Source organism: Callospermophilus lateralis, chromosome 3, assembly GCF_048772815.1.
Source record: "Callospermophilus lateralis isolate mCalLat2 chromosome 3, mCalLat2.hap1, whole genome shotgun sequence".
Classification (NCBI taxonomy): domain Eukaryota; kingdom Metazoa; phylum Chordata; class Mammalia; order Rodentia; family Sciuridae; genus Callospermophilus; species Callospermophilus lateralis.
The window spans coordinates 64,653,173-64,677,066 of record NC_135307.1 but is presented as its reverse complement, the minus strand read 5'-3'; the positions used below and the strand labels follow the sequence as shown (position 1 = coordinate 64,677,066).

Below are 23,894 nucleotides of genomic sequence, written 5' to 3'. Positions count from 1 at the left end.
GTACTCTGAGACTGTAGGGATAGCTCATTGTAGAGCACAGACTTATCATGCACAAGCCTCTGCGTTCAGTTCCTAGCACGGAAAAGAAAAATTCCAGTGCTAACTCAGGCTTTACCCCTGAGGTGGAAGCCAAGTATTTTTTAGGCTTCACAGACATTTTAGTGCACAATCAAGTTTGAACATCTTACTTGACCATTAGCTTTCTGAAATCAGGATTAGTTTTTACATTTATTTTATGACAGTTAATACTGTTAAATGAGTAGCCAAAAATATAGGATGGATTTAACATAATTAGCATAGATAGAAAAAGTCAGCAGGCACATATCCTACTTCCACTTCTGTACAAACTATCTGTGTAACTTTGAGTAAATTATTTAACTACTTTGTACTTCAGTTTTCTCATATAGAAAATAGAAAGGCAAATCTAATAAGATCCCTAGTAGCTCCAAAATTTTATGGTATATAAACCTAACCTCTGGGGCTAGGGTTGTGGCTCAGCGGTAGAGTGTTCGCCTACCACCACGTGCGAGGCCCTGGGTTCTATCCTCAGAACCATAAATAAATAAATAAATAAATAAAGGAATTGTGTCCAACTACAACTAAAAAATAAATATAAAAAATAAAAATAAACCTAACCTCTACAAGTGTCATAGTATTATTGTGACAAAAAGAACCTTAAGCAGTCATTTATTTCACTCCTTGAGTTTAAGAAATACATATAAAATTAATACTGAAAAATGTAAAAGTCTAAAACATGAAATTGAGCATAAGATATTGACTCAATAATAGGAAAACATTAATTGAGAGTCTAACAGTTCTCATTTGAATTCTACTTTTCCTCCTAGTTTGTGAGCTTGTGAGCAAGTGTTTTTAATCTCTCTGAATCTATTAATTAAAAACGAATGAGTCTGTTTCAATATATATAAAATTAAATGTATGAAATATTCAGCTTGTAGGATTGATACACTTATTAAGAAATCAGATCATATCATTAACACATAAATAGTGGGCAATTTGATATAATTTGAGTATATATTATATGGTTGAAAAGAACTTCACATATTTTGTTAAAGTACATATAAACAGTAGTTATAAATTCTTAAAGTTTATAACTTTAAGGTATCTCTTGTATTTCACTTGCTTTCAACAATTTGATGTTTATATCCTCATTTTTAATATTTAATAAATAACCAAAACTGCAGTGTTATTGATCTGGAGTGAGCCTCTTCCATGAATTGCCTTCAATTTTTTCTTGTTCATTGTTAAAAAGAACCTATATCCTCACTATATAGGAAGTATATGTTTACTATATATGAAGTATTTGTGGACTTGGATGTTTTGAGCAAGTAAAGCAAGTCTTTCTGAATGTGACAATAATGTTGCTTTCTTTCAGGAAACTCTGATAGATTGGTGTGATGAAAAGGAACTTAATTTAATATTAACAACTGGAGGAACAGGGTTTGCACCACGAGATGTCACTCCAGAGGTGAGATAGTACATGTCTTTTTCATTTTCAAGGAATAATCATGTTATTTTCCATCCTTTTTACTATTTTTATATTATTTTTATAATTTTGCTAGGTAAAAGAAATGACTTATAAGAAGACAAAAATGTGGCTACAGAAGAATTATGAAAAATGTTTCTTGAGTTTTTATTTTGGACTTAAACTAGAAATGATAGAATCTGAAGAAAACTGAACAGTTCTAAAAGTTAATCATTCATTTGCTTGGTGGTCTGCAAGTTCAGCATTACCAAAGAAAATTATAAAAAAAATTCTGTTAGCATGGCATCTGATCCAATTCAAAATTGGATCTTATTCATTTGTCTCAAAGTATAATAGGATAACTTTAATATAATATTTATACCAATATTACAGTATTATTGATGAAAAAGGGTTACCTTTTTAAATGTGAACTACATTTAAATGCAGACTTTAATTTGACAAAGCAAAATTTCTAGGCTTCATGATACAAGAATTGTCTTCAACCTTTGCACAGGAAGAGAAATTAGGAAAATAGTAAAGAGTAAGCAGTGTCCACTAATATAGAAGGAAAAAAAAGGTCTTTATTTTCCTTTAATGAAGCCATAAATTTCTGGTGAATATTTGAAATCATATGGAAACTTACATTACGCTTGGGATGGTGTTTGCATTACTCTTTCAGAAAAGTGATTCCTGGCTCAGTTTCTACTAAATGTTAATTAAGTCCTATGTTCAAATCAGTACACTATTGTATATACTACCTTATTAACAGCAAGATATTTTTCTTTGCATTTATTAAATAATTACTGCCCTCCTTATGGTTATACAGTGGTTTTCAAACATTAACTAATCATGAAAATCTACCAGATGACTTTTTAAAACAGATTTCTGGACCCCACCTCTAGAGTTTTTGATTCAGTGAAAATGTAGTAGATCCCAAGATAGATGTTGATTCACAGAGTATACTTCTAAACTTTGAGAACTCTAATATATGAAAAGCAATTTTCTAAGACTAGTGGTAAAATATTTTCTGTATAAATATTATAAATTTATTATTATAATCATGATTATAAATAAGATAGATTTGCTTTTAAAGCAATCACAAGAGTTGTACTAGGAGATTGTTAATTTCAACTGTACAAACAGGAAATTCACTTTTTCACATTTATTAAGTTTCTGGATCCTAATGGGAAATGGTCCTTTGGTCAGTTTTTACATTTTGTTTATATTGTGAGACTAACTAAAAAAGTACAACCATCTTCTACAGAGGTTTTTTTGTGTGTGTGTTCAGTTTGGTTTGGTTTGGTTGATTTGGTTTGGTTTGGTTTATAAGAAAGTTGACTACACATATAAAGGAATTCATTTTTGTAATTTGGGTATTCAGTTTTTGAGGTCTATGACCTTGAGTTTGTATGGTGGTTTGATATTCTCATACTACTACTTACTTTTATATTTGAAAAGTTTAAAAAATTACCACAGGTTTCATTTATAAACAAATCGCATTATTTTTAATTGTAAGGAAATAATTTACATCACAAGGATCTGGTGTCCTGTGAACTTCAAGTTAATACCAAAATCCTAAGCTAAAAATCCAAATCTTTGAATTCTGGTTCTGCTACTGACTAAAAAAGGTGATCACAGATAGGTTGATTTTACTCACACTAATGATAACAAACATGGAATTTTTTTCTCACACCAGCCACTTCAACTCTTCAGATAACAAATGTTCTTTGATGTATTTGAATTCAATTCTGACACTACCTACCTACCTACCTGGAGTTATAGTCAGACTCCATATTTTTAAAGGCTCTGTACTACAGGCTGGCTTCATTTGACAGGCTAGTCTCTAGTATTGGATCTCCAGGTTACCCACACTTCTGTCCTACTTTACTACAATGTCTATGGGTTTCCCTTAGTCTCCCCCTATCAGATTTTATAATTAGCTGGAATGGCTCACAAAACTATGGAAAATAATTTCTGTTTCCAGTTTATTATGGGTTACAACTGAGGAACAACAGTCCATTGGAAAAGATTCATAGGGCAAGGAGGAAGAATTAGTGAAGTCCCATGCCCTCTTCAGTCACAGTACCTTCTAGTACCTGGAGGTGTTCACCAATTCATGAGCTCTGTATATCTTATTGTTTAAGAGTTTTAGAAAGCGCAATCCAGCCCCACCCCCTAAGGGGGTGAAATTGAAAGGTCCAACTTTCTTACTACTTGGTATTTCATATGATCAGCAACATCCTGAGGCTATCCACACACACACACACACACACACACACACACACACACACTCACACACTCACACACATATACACATACATGAACATATATACAAACAAAAGCCATATTTTTGTGTTATACTATACTAGTTGTTTAACCACTCAGTGCCGTAGTTTCCTTAAAATCAGGAAAATCAAAGTACCTACTTACCAAGGTGTCTGTGAGCATTCAGTGAGAACTATTCCTGGCATTTTAAGTAAGAATTAACTTATAAGGTTTAAATATTTTTTTGTTAATTGCTCTGTAACTGCCAAATTTGTTAGTTGTTTCTTTTTTTATAACTATAAAAGACAAATATAGTCATAGATTTAATTCATGTCCATAAAATCTTTGCTATCTTGTTAGTTTATTTCTTAATTTTCATAGAGTTAAGTTTCAAAATTGATCTTTCCCATTTACTTGAATTTCTGCTGTTCTAGTATCTGTTTATTTTTCCTTTTTTTGATGGGCATTACAATTAGTTTACAAGTAATTAGTAATTACTTGAATATCATAGAGATATTCTTATCCTTAATGCTTTGGGTAAAGTAATATTATAATTTTTTAAATATTGCACTTAAAATATACATAAATTTGTCTTCTTAACTGTGTTTGAGAAGGGTTAATTTATCTGATTGGTAATAACTTGATTCTGTTAAAGGTTTACTTCACTTTGTATTTTACATATATAAATTCATGAGGTAGGAATACATGTGATAGGAATATATCAAAATGAATCCCACTATTTTGTATAATTATAATGCACCAATTTTTAAAACTAATTAAAAATAAACAAAAGCAATAAAGAACCAACAAAATAATTCTGATTTCTCATTTTCTTTATACCCTTAAGTAGGTAACAGTCTTATAATATTTATAATATAATCAAATACGAATTTAGAAATATTATTCTGGACATGAATTACCTAGTTGTCTTTAATGCATCTGTCTTTGATAGTTGTGCCTAATAGAAAAGAAACTGTTTCTAAATATATTTACCTGTAAACAAATATTTTCAAATAAAGTTAGAAGTTACTGACTTTTAAGTTATTGATTTATTAATTTAACAAAGTTAAAGTAATGTAAAATGTCTCCCTTAATTAAATACTAATATTTTACAGTCAATAACTAGTTTGATCTATAAACACATATGACAATTGTGGATGTCTGTGTTGTTAAAGGAGAAAATGAACATGGGAAATGATAAAGTGAATGAAACAAAACAACCTCAAGGAGCAGGGGCTGTAGCTCAGAGGCAGAGAGCTTACCTAGCATTTTGAGGCACTGGGTTTGATCATTAGCACCACGTAAAAATGAAACAAATAAAATAAAGGCATGCTGTCCATCTACAACTACAAAAAACAAAACAAAACAAACAAAAAAAAAAAAACCTCAAGTGTCTGTCAGTGAATATGAACTCTAAAGCAAATCAACTTTTTTAATCAAGTTAGAATTCTTCCCACATCTAGTAAAAAGTAATAGCAAGTTTAGCAAAGTTTATCTTGTTTCCATGTTTTAGGAATAAGATTATCAGAATTAGTTTCCCTAAATGATGGATTTGTTTTTATTTTTAGACCTTTTTTTTCATAGAATATGGTTCACTCGATATATACATGCCTAAATTTCAGATGCTATCAAAACTTATGTTTGATAACATAACCACATGCCTTAACTTTTTAGTTTTATTTTAATAAGAAAAGTTTTATTTTCAAGAATATATTTCACTATATTCTTGAAATATAATATATATTTTTATAAGTTATTGACTTATAAAACAGTGAAAGCTAGAAAATTCATTGTCACTGATGAAGTGCTGTTAATTGTAAAATTCAGTAAAACTCTTTGCTATACAGATTGTCTCTATCACTTAAAAGCAATGTGTGTCTAACAAATGTACTATCATGCGAAGAATCTTTTATTCTTAAAAAAAAATAGAAGTTTAGGACTGGGGTTGTGGCTCAGTGGTAGAGCATTTGCGTAGCATGCTTGAGGCACTACTGGGTTCAATCCCTGGCACCACATAAAAATAAAAGTATTGTCTCCATCTACAATTACATTTTTTTAAAAAAATTGGAATTTTAGTTGTAGTTTTATAAATCTTGACTAGAAAATTAAGATACGTATGAAGTGTATATATAATTATTAAAAAGTGATAATATTTATACTGAATTCGAACTATTAAATTGTTTAATATTTACACGATAAAAAGTAACTTTCAACACTTAGAATATTTGGGTATAGCAGAATTAAGGATTATAAACTAATATATTATTATCATCATAAATTAAATAGCTTAATAAAAGTTTATTGTATGCTTATGTCTCATCCACTCATTTATTCCTCAAACTTTTTTTTTTAAGTTGTTGATGGACCATTTTTTTTTTTTAATTTATATGTGGTGCTGAGGATCAAACCCAGTGTCTCACACATGCTAGGCAAGCACTCTATCACTGAGCCCACAACCCCAGACCCTAAGCACTTTTTTTTTTTTTTAATCCTTTATCCAATGCAATGTTGAGTGCAAAAGTTTAAAAATGAGTAAGATTTGGTACCTGTACTCAAAAAATTCATCTTCTAACCTAGGGATTGACCAACTGGCCATAGGCCAAATCTATCCTATCATCTTTTCTGCATGACTTGTGACCGAAGAATGAATTTTATATTTTTGAATGACTAGAAAAAAAATTTAAAAGAGAATCTTATTTTGTGACATGGTATATTATTTATCATTTAATTTCAGTATTTATAAATGAAGTTTTATTATAAAACAGCTACTCTCATTCATTTATGTACTATCTATGATTATAATACATGAATTGAGTACTTGCAGCCAAGACTGTTTAACTAGAAAAACCCAAAGTATTTGCCATCTGATCCCTTGCAGAAAAATTTGCAAACCCCTGATCTATTAGATGGCAATAAGTCATCTCTACTCATTTTTTTTAAAAAAAATTCCTACTTTTATCTTTTATTTTTTAATAATCTGAAGTGATGTTAGGTTTATTCTTTATAATTTTTAAAATTTAGATGGAACAAAGGAAGAATACTTTTTTTGCCATATTGAAGTGTATTGCTCCATTGTCTCTATAGCCAATATAAAATAACAAAAATAAAATAGCCTTTATTCTAAATAATGTATAACACACTTTGAAAGTTCAAAATTGATGAATTTGTTTTAATTATATAAAACTGCACACAAAGAAATTTATAAGCTAATGTTCTTAGCAATGCCTCCTAACAAAATTCATTGCTATAATTATTCATTATAAAGTAATCATACAGAAGAAGAAATAACAAAAATTTCAGGAAACTCTAAATTTGATATAAAGAATATTCACCTTTATTTAAATATAGAAAGTACCAATAAAAAATAAACAAAGGAATGAAAAATAAATAGATAGTTTCTTATGACTGTTCTTATGGAAGCAAAGAGTCATCTGACAAAATGGCCAATGCTGAATGGGGGGAAATACTCAAATTCTTGTACAAAGGAAGTATGAATTTCTATGGACAAGACTAGGAATTTTCAAAGACATGTTGTGTATAACTACTTTAGATTTCTTTAGAACAGATTCCTATCTAAGCTTTTCTACTAATATTTTCCACTTAGGTAGTTAGGATTTTATTTTTTCATGTAAATGTAGAATTTCTAGTATGAAGAAAAGAAATGCTTTTTATCTTATAAGTACTTTTTATAATTATTTTTTTGAAATTTATGTTTTTTATAATTTTAGGTATGCATACTATATGTCAGGTATTATTTTGTTCAATCATTAATCAATATTCTTTCTTGTAATTCTTGAAAAATAAGAATGTTATGTTAAGCACCAGGAAGAAGACAAAACTAACCTGAGTTACTAACCACGTGTTATTGATGCTCAATTTGTTACTTTTGTGCAAGTGAGAATTTACATTTAAAATTTCAGCTAAAAGTTAACATCAGACATTTTATTAGTCAGAAAAAAATTCTCCTATATTGTAACAGAAGCATAGGATAAACAGTGTGCTTAGTAATTTGTTTCTAAAAGAAAATTTGATAACAAAGTAGATCATTTACATTATATGGTTATTTTTAACAGTCTAGAAAACATTTATTATTTTAGTACCAAAATGTCATATACTGATACTCTAGAATATTTATACTAGAAATACTCTGCATATTCTTTTATAGTTCTAGTGCTATTTGAGTAATAAAATAACTTATGTATAGCAAAACTAAAAATAACATAATGAACTAGGATCTTGAGTTAATATTATGAATTTGAATTTTACAATAGGAACTTTCTGGCAAAGCCAAATACTAGAAACCCTTATTTTTAAAATATTTTAAATCAAATTGAATAAAATACACCTCCCTCTATGATCAGATTTGATGGTTATAGTTGACATCATTTTAAGGAGCTCTTCCTATGATATTTATGAAGTAGTTTTGGACACGATGTCTCGCCTTTGCTTAAACATACTAGGATTCACTAAGGTATAACTGAAAAATTTGAGTTAGACAGACCTGAATTTGAAAACCAGTTCTACTACTGGTTCGCTACTGTGAAATTCAAGTCACATTAACCTGTTCAAACCTTAGTTTCCTCATGTGCTAACTTAATGCTTTTCTCTCAAAGTTTTGTTTCTAATAATTAAGATACTAAAAATAGACAATAATAAAAATAGCACATGTATATGTGTTATGTGTCAGAAGCTGTTTGTTTTTCTTTTTTTAACATTTATTTTTTAGTTGTAGGTGAACACAATATCTTTATTTCATTTTTATGTGGTGCTAAGGATCGAATCCAGTGCCTCACGTGTGCTAGGCAAGCACTCTACCACTGAGCCACAACCCCAGCCCATCAGAATCTAATTTAAGCACATTTCAACTCATTTAATTTTCAGAATATTCATATGAATCAGGTAATATTTTTATGTTTACTTTAAAGATGGAGAAGCTGAATACAGATATGCCCAAGCTAATTTAAGCTAGTAAGTAACAATAATGCATATGAAAATATAATTCCTTTCAACTTCATAAACACTTAGTAGGTGTTCATTTTTATCTTTTTTTCTTCCTTGTTTCTTTAATAACACCTATGATCTAGATATAGTAACTTCAAATACTTCTGCTACTAACCCTATACTTCTGGAAACCATCTGATAAATATATTTCTTTTAAAATATTAATATATGTCTATTAAAAAAAGAATTACAGGCAACATTTCTCCACTACTGCTTTAAGGCATGAAACAAAGTAACAAGAATAAAAATTTCTATAATCTATATGCTATGGAAAATATAAATTATTAAAACACTTGGATTCAATAGCACCTGATAGCCTACTTCTAAAGGTTTCAGTATGGAAAGTTAATTAGGAACATATTTATCACAACTAAATCTATAATTTTTGTTTTAGATCTATTTATTTGGTATTTTTAAATTCTTGGATGTTGCTTAATACAGCTCAGATGTGTAAAGGATAGCTTTTTGTAATAGTTCCCTTTTTTATTATATATATATATATGTATGTTTTTTATATATATGTTTTTATATATATATTATATATATATATATATATATGTTTTTGTTTTTGTTTTTAAGTTGTAGTTGGACACAATACCTTATTTATTTATTTATCTATCTATCTTTATTTATTTATTTATTTATTTTTATGTGGTGCTGAGGATCAAACCCAGTGCCTTACTCATGCTAGGCAAGCACTTTACTGTTGAGCTACAACCCCCGCCCCAATTGTTCTCTTTTATAACTAAATTTTTAAAATTAATACATAACACAAAAAATCCAGCACATTTAAGTGGTACTATGTGACATCTTAATACCTGGATGCATTGTATAATTTTAAATCGGGTTAAAAGGTAATATCCTTCTTTATGTATGGGGTTTATAATTTTTTAAAATGTTTTTCCTATTTTTTTAGTTGTAGGAGGACACAGTGCCTTCCAACCTAGTACCTCACACGTGCTAGGCAAGCACTCTACCACTGAGCCACAACCCCAGCCCCAGTTTTTGCATTATCTATTACAAAGCAATGTATGTTTCAGAGCACAAGCATACTTACAGCCTTCCAGTTTTTTAAGAACATCATTCATTGTCTTTGTTCAACTTCACAAATATTTATGAAGTGCCTTGTCCTTTATTGAGCATAGTGTTCAAGTACTCCTACAGTGGTCAAATAACAAATCAAGAAAATTTAAACCTAATAATGAAATGGTCAGTCAATTCAGGCCGAAAGATTAAAAGAGAACTGAGTATCTGTGAAACTTTTATGATAGTAGAATTTAAATTAAAATTTGGAAGAGAAAAATAGGATTCTGGTTAGGAAAGAAGACATCACTGAAGAGAATAAGGAACAAGGGAAAACATATGGGCAAGATACATATGAATATAAATGTAAAGTGTTCCTGGGTAGACAGAAAATTCCCCTTTATATAGAAGGATGGATTAACTGGACTTACATTATTTTATTACTTTCTTATAACAGAGTGGTACCATATATAGAGATGAGAAACAGTAATTGTCATTATTCAAAGATATCTTGGAAACCACAACTGCTAAGTCCACTATCAGGCAATATAGTCATTAAAATCATGTCATCAAGCCTCACTTAAAATATATCCTTTTTTACATCTAGCATTTTTTCCCCAACAAAACTAATTTCAATCTTACTGAAGATTGTTTTTATGTCCTGGATTTCCTCCATCCCCAGCATATGGTAAAGAGAGAGAGAGAGAGAGAGAGAGAGAGACAGAGAGAGAGAGAGAGAGAGAGAGAGAGAGAGAGAGTGAGTCCTGGTTTAATCTGCAAATCTATTAACTGTGCACACCATTATTTGGGTGCATATTTTAAACTTCTGTAACACACCAACCCTGATTTTGTTGTCTGGGAATCTTTTTGCCAAAATTTTCTCAGAATCAAAACAATCAAGAAATATTTTATCATAGATTTTGTCAGTGCTGTATATAGTTAGTGTATAGTTAGCATTTTATAAAAATTACAAACTTTATAATAATAGAGAAAAAAATCACAATATCTTATAGTTTAAAGAAACTAAATACCATCATATTTAAAGCTCTAGCAGGCCCGTTTTTTTTTTTTTATCATTCCCAGCCTTTATCTGAACATCTCATTTACCACTTCCATCTGAAAGTTCATTGCTCAGAAAATTCCAATTGTTTCAAATTTCAAACACTTCAAACTGAAATCTGTAACCTTATGATTTCTACTACTTGTTTATTCTACACTTGGCAGTATACAAAAGCTCAAATTTCTCTTTTCAATGAAAGTATTTGAAGTAAAATATCGCGTTTTCCCTTTAAGTTCACTTACTTTCATATTGCTTTTACATTCATTTTTTTTTCCTACCAGCCACAAACTTTCCAATTTCTATAACCTCTACTTTATTTATCCATTAAAAAAAAAACACCTCAATCATATAATGGTTCTGGGGGTAAATTACAAGCAAGAAATTATATCATTTAAATAAATAATTAGTGACAATAAGTGACCTTGGATTTAAAACTATAGATTTGAAAGGGCCCTATTCACATAGCAACACTAAGGGGAAATGTAAATTACTTTTTTGGGTCACAATTTTGGAATTTTGAGAATGAAGCAAAACCAAAAATTTCATACATGAAAAACCCACACATAAAATCATGTCTTCAGTTTTCTTTAAATATTTCTTAATTGCATGCCTACTCTATACCACAATATGTTCTCAGCTTTTATGGTGCCATTATAGGGAAGAGAGATCATATTTAAGTAAACATACAAATTAATTAAATACAAATGATGGCAAATTCTGTTTATAATTGAAGTTCTAACTAGAAAAATAGTGTTCTCTAAAGATTTATTAATCAATGTAACAGTGATTAAAAGCACAAAGTATTTGGATTTGAATTTCATGTCCACCTTAACACAACTTAAGTTTCTATATCTACGTTTTCTTATGTCAAATGAAGAAGAATATGTACCTCATAGAATAGTTATGTGAGTTAATATAATTAAGGCATTATATTAGTTGATTTTTGTAACCAAAACAAATAACTGAAACTGGGTTACTTATAAAGAAAAGAGATTTATTTAGTTCACAGTTTTAAAAGTTGAAAGGTCAAGATCAGGTGGCCTACTGGTTCAGTCTCTTCTGAGGAACTAATGACATCATCATGGTGGGAGCAAGTGAGGAGAGGTGACATTGTCAGATAGGAAACCAGAGAAGAATTTGGCCATCAACCTCAGTCTTTTATAACAACAAACTCTTGGGAGGACTCGGGTCACTTTGAGGACAGCTCTCCTAATAAATTCCTCTAAGGACTTCCCTCTAGGCCCCACTTCTTAAAAGTTTCACACCATTTCCCACTAAGGACCATGCCTCAAACACATGAACCCTTGGGATAATAACCCACATCTAATCTATAGCCACTCTAAAAACCATATATGCTGTATAACTATTTGGGAATTTTTTGATTATCTAAAATAATCATTAATTATTACTTCCTCCATTGGATATTTGTCTTCCATTCTTTTTATTTTTATTTTTATTTTTTTAGTTGTTTATGGAACTCAATTTTATTCATTTATTTATATGTTGTGCTCAGAAACAAAACAGTGCTTCACCCATGCAAGGCAAGTGCTCTACCAGTGAGCCATGATCCCAGCCCTGTCTTTCATTCTCTGTAATAGAAAAAAAGAGCATTACTGGATAATTATTGGAAAAAATATAAAAAAAAAATTTCCTATGGAGGAAAATAATAAGCAGAATAGTAACTAAAGACAATAGTATAATAGAGGGGAAAAAAAGAAGTATCAGAAAGGACATTCTAAATGCTTATTTTAACTTAAATTTATCAATGCTAGATGCTTGAAGTCAGCATTTCAGCTCAGCCTTCCAAGCCCACTGTTATAAAATGAATGGAGGCTGGCATAACAGAATATTTTGGTTTTACAAAATACATGCTAACACATTGACAAAAAAATAATTAAATATTTTGCAAATATAAATGCTAAAAGTATTTCAATTTCAAACAGTAAAAAAAATTATACAATTCCTTTTAAATATCTATTTTATGTTTTGTCAAGAACAAACTATTAAACAAAATGAATTTTTTAAAAAGTGCTAAAGGCAGATTTATCTAGAAAGTCACAGGAATGAAGATTTTAATATATCCTTTCTTCATTACTTTCTAAAAGCAAGGATGTAAATTTATCTCTATGTATTAGATATCCATCTATAAAATGGCCATGTTATTTTTTATACAAAATGTATAATTAGGTGACAACAAATGGGTTTATATCTGTCAGTTACTATGAACTTCTCAGAATATCACTGTATTAGAAAGGCAGAATATTTGTAATTTTATGTTACTGCCAACCATAGGAGGAAACTGGTAACAAGTCAAAAAGTGGATACAAATTACAAAATAAATTATTTGGAATTATTCTAATAATTTTATCAATATTATTTGCTTACATTGGAACTTGGGGAAAGCATGAATATTATTAGAGTAGAGAAGAAATGTCCATGAAGGGAATAACCATTTCAAATAATTATTAATGACTCACTGATGACAATTTTCAGAAAGGATCCAAATTCTTTCACAAGATGCTCAGAAAAACATCAGTAAACATCTTAGAATTTGAAGATAACCTGTTATTTGCTTCACTGAGAGAAGGGAAACAAAGATCAAAACCAAAAATACAGAAGAAGCAGTTTATCATGCTGAGAGTACTAATTGATACTTAAAAACAGGCAAAAAAAAATTATATTCCTCTGCATAGAATGAAGATAACATTATAGTGATAGATGTCACTGGAATAGTTTATCTTCCCTTAACTTTTTCACCCCTTCCCATAAGTTTGTTTGCAGCAAATAATATAATTGTTCCTCACATGCAATAATCCTCAGGATGAGATTTTATGAAAGGATATGGTAGGTCAGTTTTTATTAGAATGTGATTTTGAGTAGTTTTACAAATTTTTAAAATGCTTTTCTAGGGCTGGGATTGTGGCTAAGAGGTAGAGCGCTCGCCTAGCACGGGCAGGACCTGGGTTCGATCCTCAGCACCACATTAAAAAAAAAGCATTGTGTTGTGTCCATCTACACCTATAAAAAATAAATATTAAAAAAAAGAGTTTAAAAATGCTTTTCTACAAAATGTATTGGAACCAATGAGAAAATAATTGTTAGTTTTAAATTTTGCATAAATGAAATGGAGTCCTATTATAATGTGTCTATTGTTTACTATGATTCAGGACTACCTAATGCAGCCCTATTATAATAAGGTCATTTTAATAATAACTCCATTGATGAGGTTCAAAATTTAGTCATATCATTCAGACTTCCCACTGTTCTTAAACATTTTATATAGAAGTTTGAATATTTATATGATACTTTGATATGAGTTCTGTTTGTAAACCTATGTACTTTCTTTTACATTCCCTCCCTTTTTTTGCCATTTTCAAGACTTACCCTTACTATATTCTGTCTTCTAAAATGTTACCAGTCTGTGGACAGATACATGGATGAGTATTACCAGCAGAAATAAATAATATTTAGAGGGATGCTTTTACATAATATTGAAAGCAAATCCTAGTATATATGCACTTTCAGAATTATATTATGGACAACAGTGTCAAGAGCATTATTAATAAGCTATAGTCTATAAAATACCTTAGGACAGGTAACATTATTTAAGAATCTGATGGTAAATATTTGAGTCTTTATGGTTCATCTGGCCTGTCACAACTATCCAACTCTGCCAGACCTATAGCACAAAAGCAGTCATAGATGATATAAATGAATAAGCCTGGGTTTTCTTCAATAAAATTTTGCTATGGGCACTGAAATTGTATTTCATATAATTTTACATGGCATGAAATTATATTCTTTTGATTTTCTTGAATAATTTATAAATGTAAAGATCATTCTCAGTTTGTGGGCTATACCAAAAACACAGGCACTAGGCAGGATTTGGTCCATGGGCTACAGTTTGCCAACTTCTGTTTTAGAATATTCCTATCCAACTGTGCACTATCTGCTCTGTTATTCCAAAATCTCATGATAATATGAGCTTTCAGAAAAATGTGCCCAAATTTTGAGGTTAAGAAATGAGAAACCACACAAGAAATTAATATTCCTGGCACTCAAATATGTAACAGCTATATTTATGTATATATGACAGGCACTGTTCAAGGTATCAGGGACATAAAAATGAACAAAGAAGTTAAAAAGTCCATACCTATAGAGGGAAGGGGATGGAGGGGAGGGGTATGGGGGAAGGAAGGATAATGGAATGCATTAGACATTATTATCCTATATACATATATGACTACAGAGTGGTGTAGTGATGTATATGATGTATGATTCTACATCATATACAACCAAAGAAATAAGAAGTTATACTCCATTTATTTATAATATGTCAAAATGCATTCTACTGTCATGTATAACTAATTAAAATTTTAAAAGTCCCTACCTTTATGGAATTTACATTTTAATGAGGGGACACAAACATAAGAATACAGAAAAAAATGCATAGTATTGGAGATGATCATTTTAGTGGATAAAAATAAACCAGAGAAGGAGTTTAGACAGTCTAGGCAGGAATGAGCATTATAATTTAAAATAGTCCATTCTTCATGGAAGTTGCATTTGAGCAAAGACATAAAGGAGGAAAGAGAGGAATCTGTGATCACAGAAAACTTTCATATTATGTTTCTTGTAATGGAGCAGAGGCATGGCATGACTTTACATTTTACTAGGGAAACCAGTTTGTGAGCTATTAAAATAATCCAGAGGAAAATGATAGTGACTCAGACAAGAGAAGTAGATTATTGGTAAATTTGAAGGTAGAAGTAACAGATGGAATAAGAGAAAGAATAAAATCAGGTAAAAGATATACTATTTGATCTGAACAATTGAAAGGATAGAGTTACCATTTACTGAAACAGACAAGAGTGTGTAAAAGAGTAGGTTTGAGGAAGATCAGGAGTTTTGCTTGGTCATGGCAACTGGGTGCCTTTAGATATCTCAGTGGAGATGTTGGATTACAGTCAGTTATGTACATCTGGAGTTTAGAGGAAATGTCTGGGCTAGAAGTTTTATTTTTTTATAGTCATCAACATATAAATTGAATTAAAATTCATGACAACTGATGAGACTACCGAAGTATTTACTGGTATTACTATGTATAATTGTTATTACTACCCCTGATTCTTTTATTATCTACTTTAAAAGAGGTAGGTAGTTTCTAGTAATTGTCCCCTCTGCTCACTCACAAAAAGCGGGAAGAATCCCACTGATCAGAAACCTGACCTGCACAGAAAGTACCATTAGTTGGCATTCCTCAGATTTTTGCCATGATGTAAACATGGGAGTGAATTTTCCCAAATACCTCCTTGCTGGAAAGTGTTTGCACTGGAGGTAAGTGTGAAAGGGGAGGTTGTGGGAAATGATGGGGTGAGGGCTTCCTAAACCTTTCTCAGACCTCAGAAGTGATTGATTCTGAGGAAAGGAGAAGGTTCAGGCTGGTTCTTATTTCCCTGAACCAGTTTATACAGCCCTAAATTTGACCTGCTTTCCTTAAACTGGGAATCAGAAATCCCTTTTCTCTTCTGTTTTTCTGCTGCAGAAATTCCCAACATTCCCATTTTGTGGGCTCCAGAAAGGGGTAAGCGAAGACTTCAATCCCAGCCAATCATTTCCAGATTAATAATTTTTAGTGTTTTGGTTTCTTTTATCATCATTAAAAAAATAATGCTTGGACACATTTTTCCCATCCGTTTAATTTCCTTGTGGATTGTTATATATCTATGTTCTAGGGTTATTCTATATCCCTGGGCAATAGAGTTCAGATCCATCTGCTATTTCCATTTGTGTGCTGTTCTCTTGTGGATTCTCATATGCAGTTTATAGATTACTGTTTCCTAAATGGAATACGCCCAATTCAGAGACTGTTTTACTCTTAATCTCAACTTTTCCTGACCGGTGTTTTGTTCCCCTGCTGACAGCTTGTCTCTGCCCTACCCAAATGCTTCTGATGATCTGTCATTGCTTCTCTACTGTTCTGTCTTCCTGCTTGATTGCCTTTGGATTTTGTCCCCTTTTTGCCTCCACTTCACTCATCTGCTGAACAATTTGCATTCTCTACTCACTGATTCTTTGTCTATCAGCAAAAGCCAGGGTGCTGCCATATCCATCTGCTATTTTAGCATTTTAGATTGCCCAGCATTGTCTATCTGCTCTCCTACTATCCTCCTATACTGTGGCCTACCAAATGCTCTGCCATCTGCCTGCCTGATCTTGCCCTGTCAAATCTATGCCTGTAATATTGTAAGTAGGTGCAGATTGTTTAGCACTTTGCTGTCTATTTCCACTTGCCTTGTGCCACTGAGTTGGACTGCTGACTGAGTTTGTTTGACAATGGCCTTCTTTGTCTATTTGCTGCCCATGGCTGCCACATTAATTTACTTAAGACATTGCATTCATCTCCTATGAACTTGGCAACTTGCTGATTGGCTCATATTGCCTCCTTTATAATTCCCTGCATCTAGTAAATCACTGGCATTGTTCCTTTGTTGTCTTGTCACTTTAATCAGATTTTACCTCCAAGAAAAATTCTGCCTACATATTGTCCAGATATATCTTTGAAATAGGAAAATGCTTTGCTATTTAATACCCCAGTCCAGTTAACTCCCAAACTGACTTTTTAAATTCAGTACCACCTGTCCTTTCTGCTTTTTTTTTTAAACACAACTTCACACTCTTCTCTTTATTTAGTAACTTTTTTTTGTCTAAATCATTTATCACCCTTGCTTCAGTTATCTTTTTGCATCACATGTTATGTTAATTTATTCCTTATGTATGGGATCTTTCACTTATTTTCCATATTCTAAATTTATTTCTTAATTTGTTTTTCCCAACTTTTCAGGGATTCATGAGAACAGATTACTCTAATAATTTTTATTCGTTTTAGTACAATCATGAGAATTTTTTGAAATTTTACTTATAAATATCATCTCTAAAAATAATAAATGTAATTATCTTTTGCTTCTTTGTAGTTCAGATTAAAGTCGCTTTCAGTTCTGATCCATTTTTTTTTTCCTTTGAGAATATCATTTCTTAGCCTCCCCATAGCTTACATAATATTGTTTTTGGGAGATCCTTTTGATGTATTTATCTTTCGCTCCTTTAAAACTGTCTTTTTGTGTGTGTGGGTAGACTTTTGAAATTGATATTTTCTCATTATTTACATAATACTTAGCATCTAAAGATAAGTTGCAATATAAAATTGTCTGGACTGTAAAGCTTGTAGTCTTACAAATAAATGAGAGGCAGAGAATTTGGGGGAATTAAATTTGCAAGAGTCTGAGATATAAAGTGAGGTGTGTATATGTGCATGCACATAATGTGTATATAAATTTGAGATGTTCTATGTGTATATCCACAACATTGTTGTGCTTAAAAATGTGAAACATGCCGAGTAACCATATTAAATTTTATTTTGTTTTTATAAAACAAATAGGAAAAGGAAAAAAGTCTAATAAGAGAATGATAAATTTAAGGAATATGGAAAGCAAGTATTGACAGGATTTTTAAAATAATTTTACTTTAATAGAGATAAAAGCCCTTTATATAAGTCAAGAGATTCATTGACTAGCTTTAAAAATCATTGTTAATATTTGTTATATAAAGAATATATGACAAAACTATTTTAAGTGTACAATTCAGTGGTATTAGTACATTCAGTGGCATTAGTACACTTTGTACAACCATCACCACTGCTTTCAGAACTTTTTCATCATCCCCAGCTGAAACTCCATATGCATTAAACAAAAAATCTCATTTACTTTCTTCCCCAACTCCTGGTAAACCCTAATTTACTTTCTCAGTGAATTTGCCTATTCTAGGTACTTCATATAAATGGAAACATAATTTTTCTCCTTCCATATCTGTCTTATGTCACTTAATCTTTTCAAGGTTCCTTCCTAGTCAAACATGTATCAGAATTTAATTCCTTTTAAAGACTGACTAACATTCCATTGATGTATATTTTACAATTTGTTTATCAATTCATCTGTTGGGGACACAGATTGTTTCCACCTTCTGGCTATTATCAATAATGCTGCTATGAATATTTGGTGTGCAAGTATGATTTTCTTTCAGTTCTTTTGGTTATGTGAGTAGGAGTGGATTTGGTACTTTTGTCTGTTTTGGAGGAAATTAAAATTAATAGCAGAGAGATCAAGAAAACTACATAATTAACATGAAGCATGGATAAGTCCAAGATACTGTATTAGGAACGGAAGAAATTATATACTTTTAGGAAGACTAAAAGGGCCAAATGGTACGATTTTGAAGACCCTATATTTTAAGAATAAAAGGAAAAATTGAGTTAAATTAACACAGATCTTAGATGCTGGAAAGTTAGCATAAATTATTCTGATGAAGGTTAATTTGTTGGCTCTTTCTTATGCCAACTTTAGAATAGAATGATACCATGTCTTGGAAATAGAATAATGTGGACTTTTATAGAGAAGATGTACACATTTGAAATGCAGCATTTTAAATGACTGAGATGAGGAAACCTAGCTGTTTAGAAGAACCATCAGTGGGAATAAGAATTCATTTTTAATTCAATGGTCCTTCATCCTAGACACCCACCAATTAATATAGAGACTTTTCTTACCAAAAAAAAAATCATAGGCCCTACTCCCAGAATACTGATCCAATAAGTTGGGGATATGATTTAAAGTGGGAGAGTTGGGGGAGAACAGATACACAATGTGAGTTAAATTGAACTCTATATAATATTTTTGTATACCTTACAGGAATTAAAAAAGTTACAAAGAATTGGTTTTTGTCTTCAAGAAACTTAAAATTGGAGTGATTAAAAGAGTAATGGATATATCTTTGCACTCATTAATTCAATAATTTTGATATGATTTTTATATACTTCATTTACCCTTTCTCAATTGAGGTTCCTTGTCTAAACATAAAACTGAATAACATCTTTTCAGTTCTCCCATGTGTGATACATAAACTAGTATCATTCTGTATGCATGGGAGAGAAGTTAATTCAGTACATATAATAATTGTTTCATAACTTGGTAACAAACACTGCTCTGTATGTATTTTGCCAATTGTATGTGACCCAGTTATAAGACCTTGCCCTCAAGGAGCTTACATTCCTGGACAGGAAAAATGATATTTAAGAAAAAATTCATTTCTAGTGCCATCCACAAAATTTTGTTCTTTTCTTCTGATTCTTTGAGGTAAATGTTCAGAGTCGCTGCATATAAGGAAATTGTTTATCTCTTCAATATCACATTGAAGAATAAGAATGTCTTCTTATTAAAATCTCAACAAGCCAGGTGTAGTGGTGCCTGCCTGTAATCCCATCCGTTCAGGAGGCTGAGGCAGTAGGATTACAAGTTCAAAGCCAGCCTCAGCAATTTAGTAAAGTCCTAAGCAACTTAGTAAGACCCTGTCTCAAAATAAAATATAAAAAAGGGTTTGGGTTGTGGCTCAGTGGTTGAGTGCCCTTGGGTTCAGTCCCTGGTACCACAAAAAAAAAAAAAAAAAACCCTTCATCACAGCTTACAGATAGTGACAATAATTAAAATGCCAGTAGAAGTCTTTGATTTTATTGTCTAGTGCCTTTAGTGACAGATTAGAGATTTCATTGGTAGTTTTTAATAAACATAATTAGCTAAAACCAGACATGTTAATTGTACAGTAAAAGAGTAGATAAAGATTAGAGATAAATAGATAACTAGAATGCATGAGCTTGTTCTTAAATATAATGGCAAACACAGTGAGGAATTTTTTTGCCCTAAGTTGCATCGGCTCTTGTACCAGTCAATATCGACAGTGTTCAGGGATTTAATTTATCCTATTAATTGATACTTGCTCGAATTCTTGGTGTCAGAAGGTTCAGAAATATGTACTGTTTTTATTATATACTTGATGAACTAATCACCTTAGTTTGGAATTTATTTATTCTCTCTGTGTCGATGTGGGCTCAAACTTGAGGTCTGTCTGTTTTTGTTCCTATTCCTGACTACTTCAGGCTGATTCCTTTAAAGCTGCATTTATGATATACTTTAATAAGCTGTTTTTCTTCCCTCTACTGACTGTCCTAGTAAAGTTGTTGATTTTAATGACACAGCTTTGGAAAGATCAAAGTTCTCATGTCAAGAGAAAGACACTAAAATAGAAATTACATCCAGATTTAGTTTATTTTCTTAACAATAATGAAAAACTTCAAAAGATTGTTCTTCACTTGTGTTCATTCTGGAAAGCATTCTAAAGTTAAAAAAAAACCCTTATGCATATATTTTAAAGACCTAGGATAAAGGAAAACATAAGTAATATTTTTTTATTAATACTAAGTATGCTTTTTTTTCCTGTGATCTCTGAGCTCCTATTTTTATTTCAAGGAAATCTAAACTGAAAGTACAGTTGTATAATGTGCTTTCTTTGTGTGAAGTTAACCCAAGAAGGTAATATTTCTATCTCACTTTTTATTAGTCTTCAAGTCTTTTTATATTTACTAACAAAAATTCTCTAAATTTTCTTGCAATCAGGCAGTTCTTTGTAGGCAAATACTCTCAAACAGATCATCATCTAACTTTTCATTTTTTCTCCCACTCAAATAAATGATAGTTGAACATGTAAAAGATGTATTTTCCTTACATGAACATTTTGTGAAAGTAGTTTTATTCTTTGTGTTTGAATATAGTAACAATAACAGGCACTAATAACCATTCTCTATATCCCGTAATCTCTTTCCCCATTTCCTCCTACAATCAAATATTTCAATGTTGCTATGAAAAAATTGTGTCATATGATATCATTGAAAGAAAACAAATTGCTGGGCTGGGGTTATGGCTCAGCTGTAGAGTGCTCGCCTGGCACATGCAAGGCCCTTCGTTTGCTCCTCAGCACCACATAAATAAATAAATAAAATAAAGTTTTTGTGTCCAACTACAAAAGGTAATTTTAAAAAATAACAAAAGAAAATAAATTGCTTCAAAGGGATAAACTATTTGATACAAATCTTCTTTATTCAAATTTAACAGTTTTTAATTTCATGAACATCAGAATCAATGCCTGAAAACTTCACTACTTAGGTACTTAGATGTTTATAAAATAGAAGCCAATGTCAAAATTTTTATACTTGTCTTAGAGTGCTTTTTAGGTTTCTTGTAATATTTAGTACTTATGAGGAAACTGAGAATATTTTCTGTTCATATCAGCAACATAAAAATGCTTAGATTTGATTCCTCATGTTCAGGAATCAGACTTTCTTTGGTATATTTATGGACATAATACAATTGTGCATGTATATATACTTTATAATCAGAGGTAATAATCCTCTTATAGAAACTTAAGTGAATATCCTAAAAGAAAAGTTATTTTTTTCCTTGTTCACTGACTTTGATCAAAATTAAGATACATTTCATGAGAGTCGTAAAAGGCAAAGCTTCCTTAAATATCCTACTTGTCACCAGGCACAGTGGTACACACCTGTAATCCCAGAAGCTGGGAAGGCTGAGGCAGGAGGATGGTGAGTTCAAAGCCAGCCTCAGCGATTTAGCAAGGCCCTAAGCAACTCAGTGAGAACTATTCTCTAAATAAAATACAATAACAGGCTGGGGATGTGGCTTAGTGGTTAAGTGCCCCTGGGTTCAATCCCCGGTACCAAAAAAATTTTTTTTAAAAAAATCCTATTTCTTATACAGGTTAGTAATTAATTACAAAGTAAAACTGAACACCACCTTTAGGAAGCTATTCTTTTATCACCAAGAAAATATGTCTTCAAGTTTCCATATTTCCCAACAAATATATGAAAAATTTTTCAACATCTCTAGCAGTTAGAGAAATACAAAATAAAACTTCACTAAGATTTCACCTCACTCCAGTGAGAATGGCAATTATCAAGAATTCAAGTAACAACAAATGTTGATGAGGATGTAGGGGAAAAAGGTACACTCATACATTGCTTGTGGGACTGTAGATTAGTGTAACCACTCTGGAAAGCAGTATGGAGATTCCTCAGAAAACTTGGAATGGAACCACCATTTGACCCAGTTATCCCACTCTTCAGCATATACCCAAAGGACTTAAAATCAGCATACTACAGTGATGCAGCCACTTCAATGTTTATAGCAGCTCAATTCACAATAGCTAAACTCTGGAACCAACCTAGATGCCCTTCAACAAATAAATGGATAAAGAAAATGTGGTATATGTACACAGTGAAATATTACTCAGGCATAAAGAGAAAGGAAATTGCATTTTGAGTAAAATGATGGAACTGGAGACTATCATGCTAAGTGAAATAAGCCAAACCCAAAACACCAAAGGCTAAAGGTTCTTTCTGATATGTGGGTGCTAACTCACAATTGGGGGCAGGGGACTAGGGAAGAATGGAATTGCTTTCAATTAGACAAAAGGGAAATGAAGGGAAGGGAGGGGTAATGGGAATAAGAAAGACAGTAGAATCAGACATTACTTTCCTATGTTCATATATGAATATACTGAATACATGACCAATGTAATTCCACATCATGTACACTCAGAAGAAAAGGAAGTTCTACTCCGTGTATGTATAATATGTCAAAATACATTCTACTGTCATATATAACTAAAAAGAACAGCATATATATATACACACACACACACACACACACACACACATACATAGGCATTTCATAAAAGCGTAAGTTGGTAATCTTTTTTAATATTATTAAAAATCTAATTCTTACCTAAAATTACATAGTCATTTAGGAGGAGGAAAGGATGACGTTTTTCCTATTATCTTTTTAATAAATTTTTAAAATAACTATACTGTTTTTCTGATTATAAAAGTAATATATGCTTCCTGCAAACAATAATTTAGAAAATATGAAAAACTAAAATGAAGTAAATAAAAACCATCATTTATCCCAGTCCACAATTATACCTAGAATTAGTTGGTTAATTTGCATAATTTGGAATATATCATATATACAGTTTTATGTCTTAAGAGTCTTAATAATATCCTAATTGTTACTATAGCTGTATTATACACTTACTCTATGGCAAGCATTATGATAAGCACTATATGTAATATTTTATTTAACCTGAAAAACAAGTACCCAA

The 23,894-nt window shown here is 31.1% G+C and overlaps 1 protein-coding gene across 5 annotated transcripts in view; it reads left to right on the top strand.

The window, feature by feature from the left end:
* Gphn (gephyrin) overlaps window positions 1–23,894 on the top strand; it is a 598,126-nt gene that overhangs the window by 268,379 nt on the left and 305,853 nt on the right. For 4 of the 5 annotated variants that reach the window (XM_076850346.1, XM_076850344.1, XM_076850342.1 and 1 more), the window contains one exon: window positions 1,394–1,486. The exons of the other annotated variant lie outside the window; for it this stretch is intronic. In XM_076850346.1, coding sequence (XP_076706461.1) covers window positions 1,394–1,486 — 93 coding nt within the window. The remainder of the gene's footprint in view (window positions 1–1,393; window positions 1,487–23,894) is intronic. 5 annotated transcript variants of the gene reach the window in all.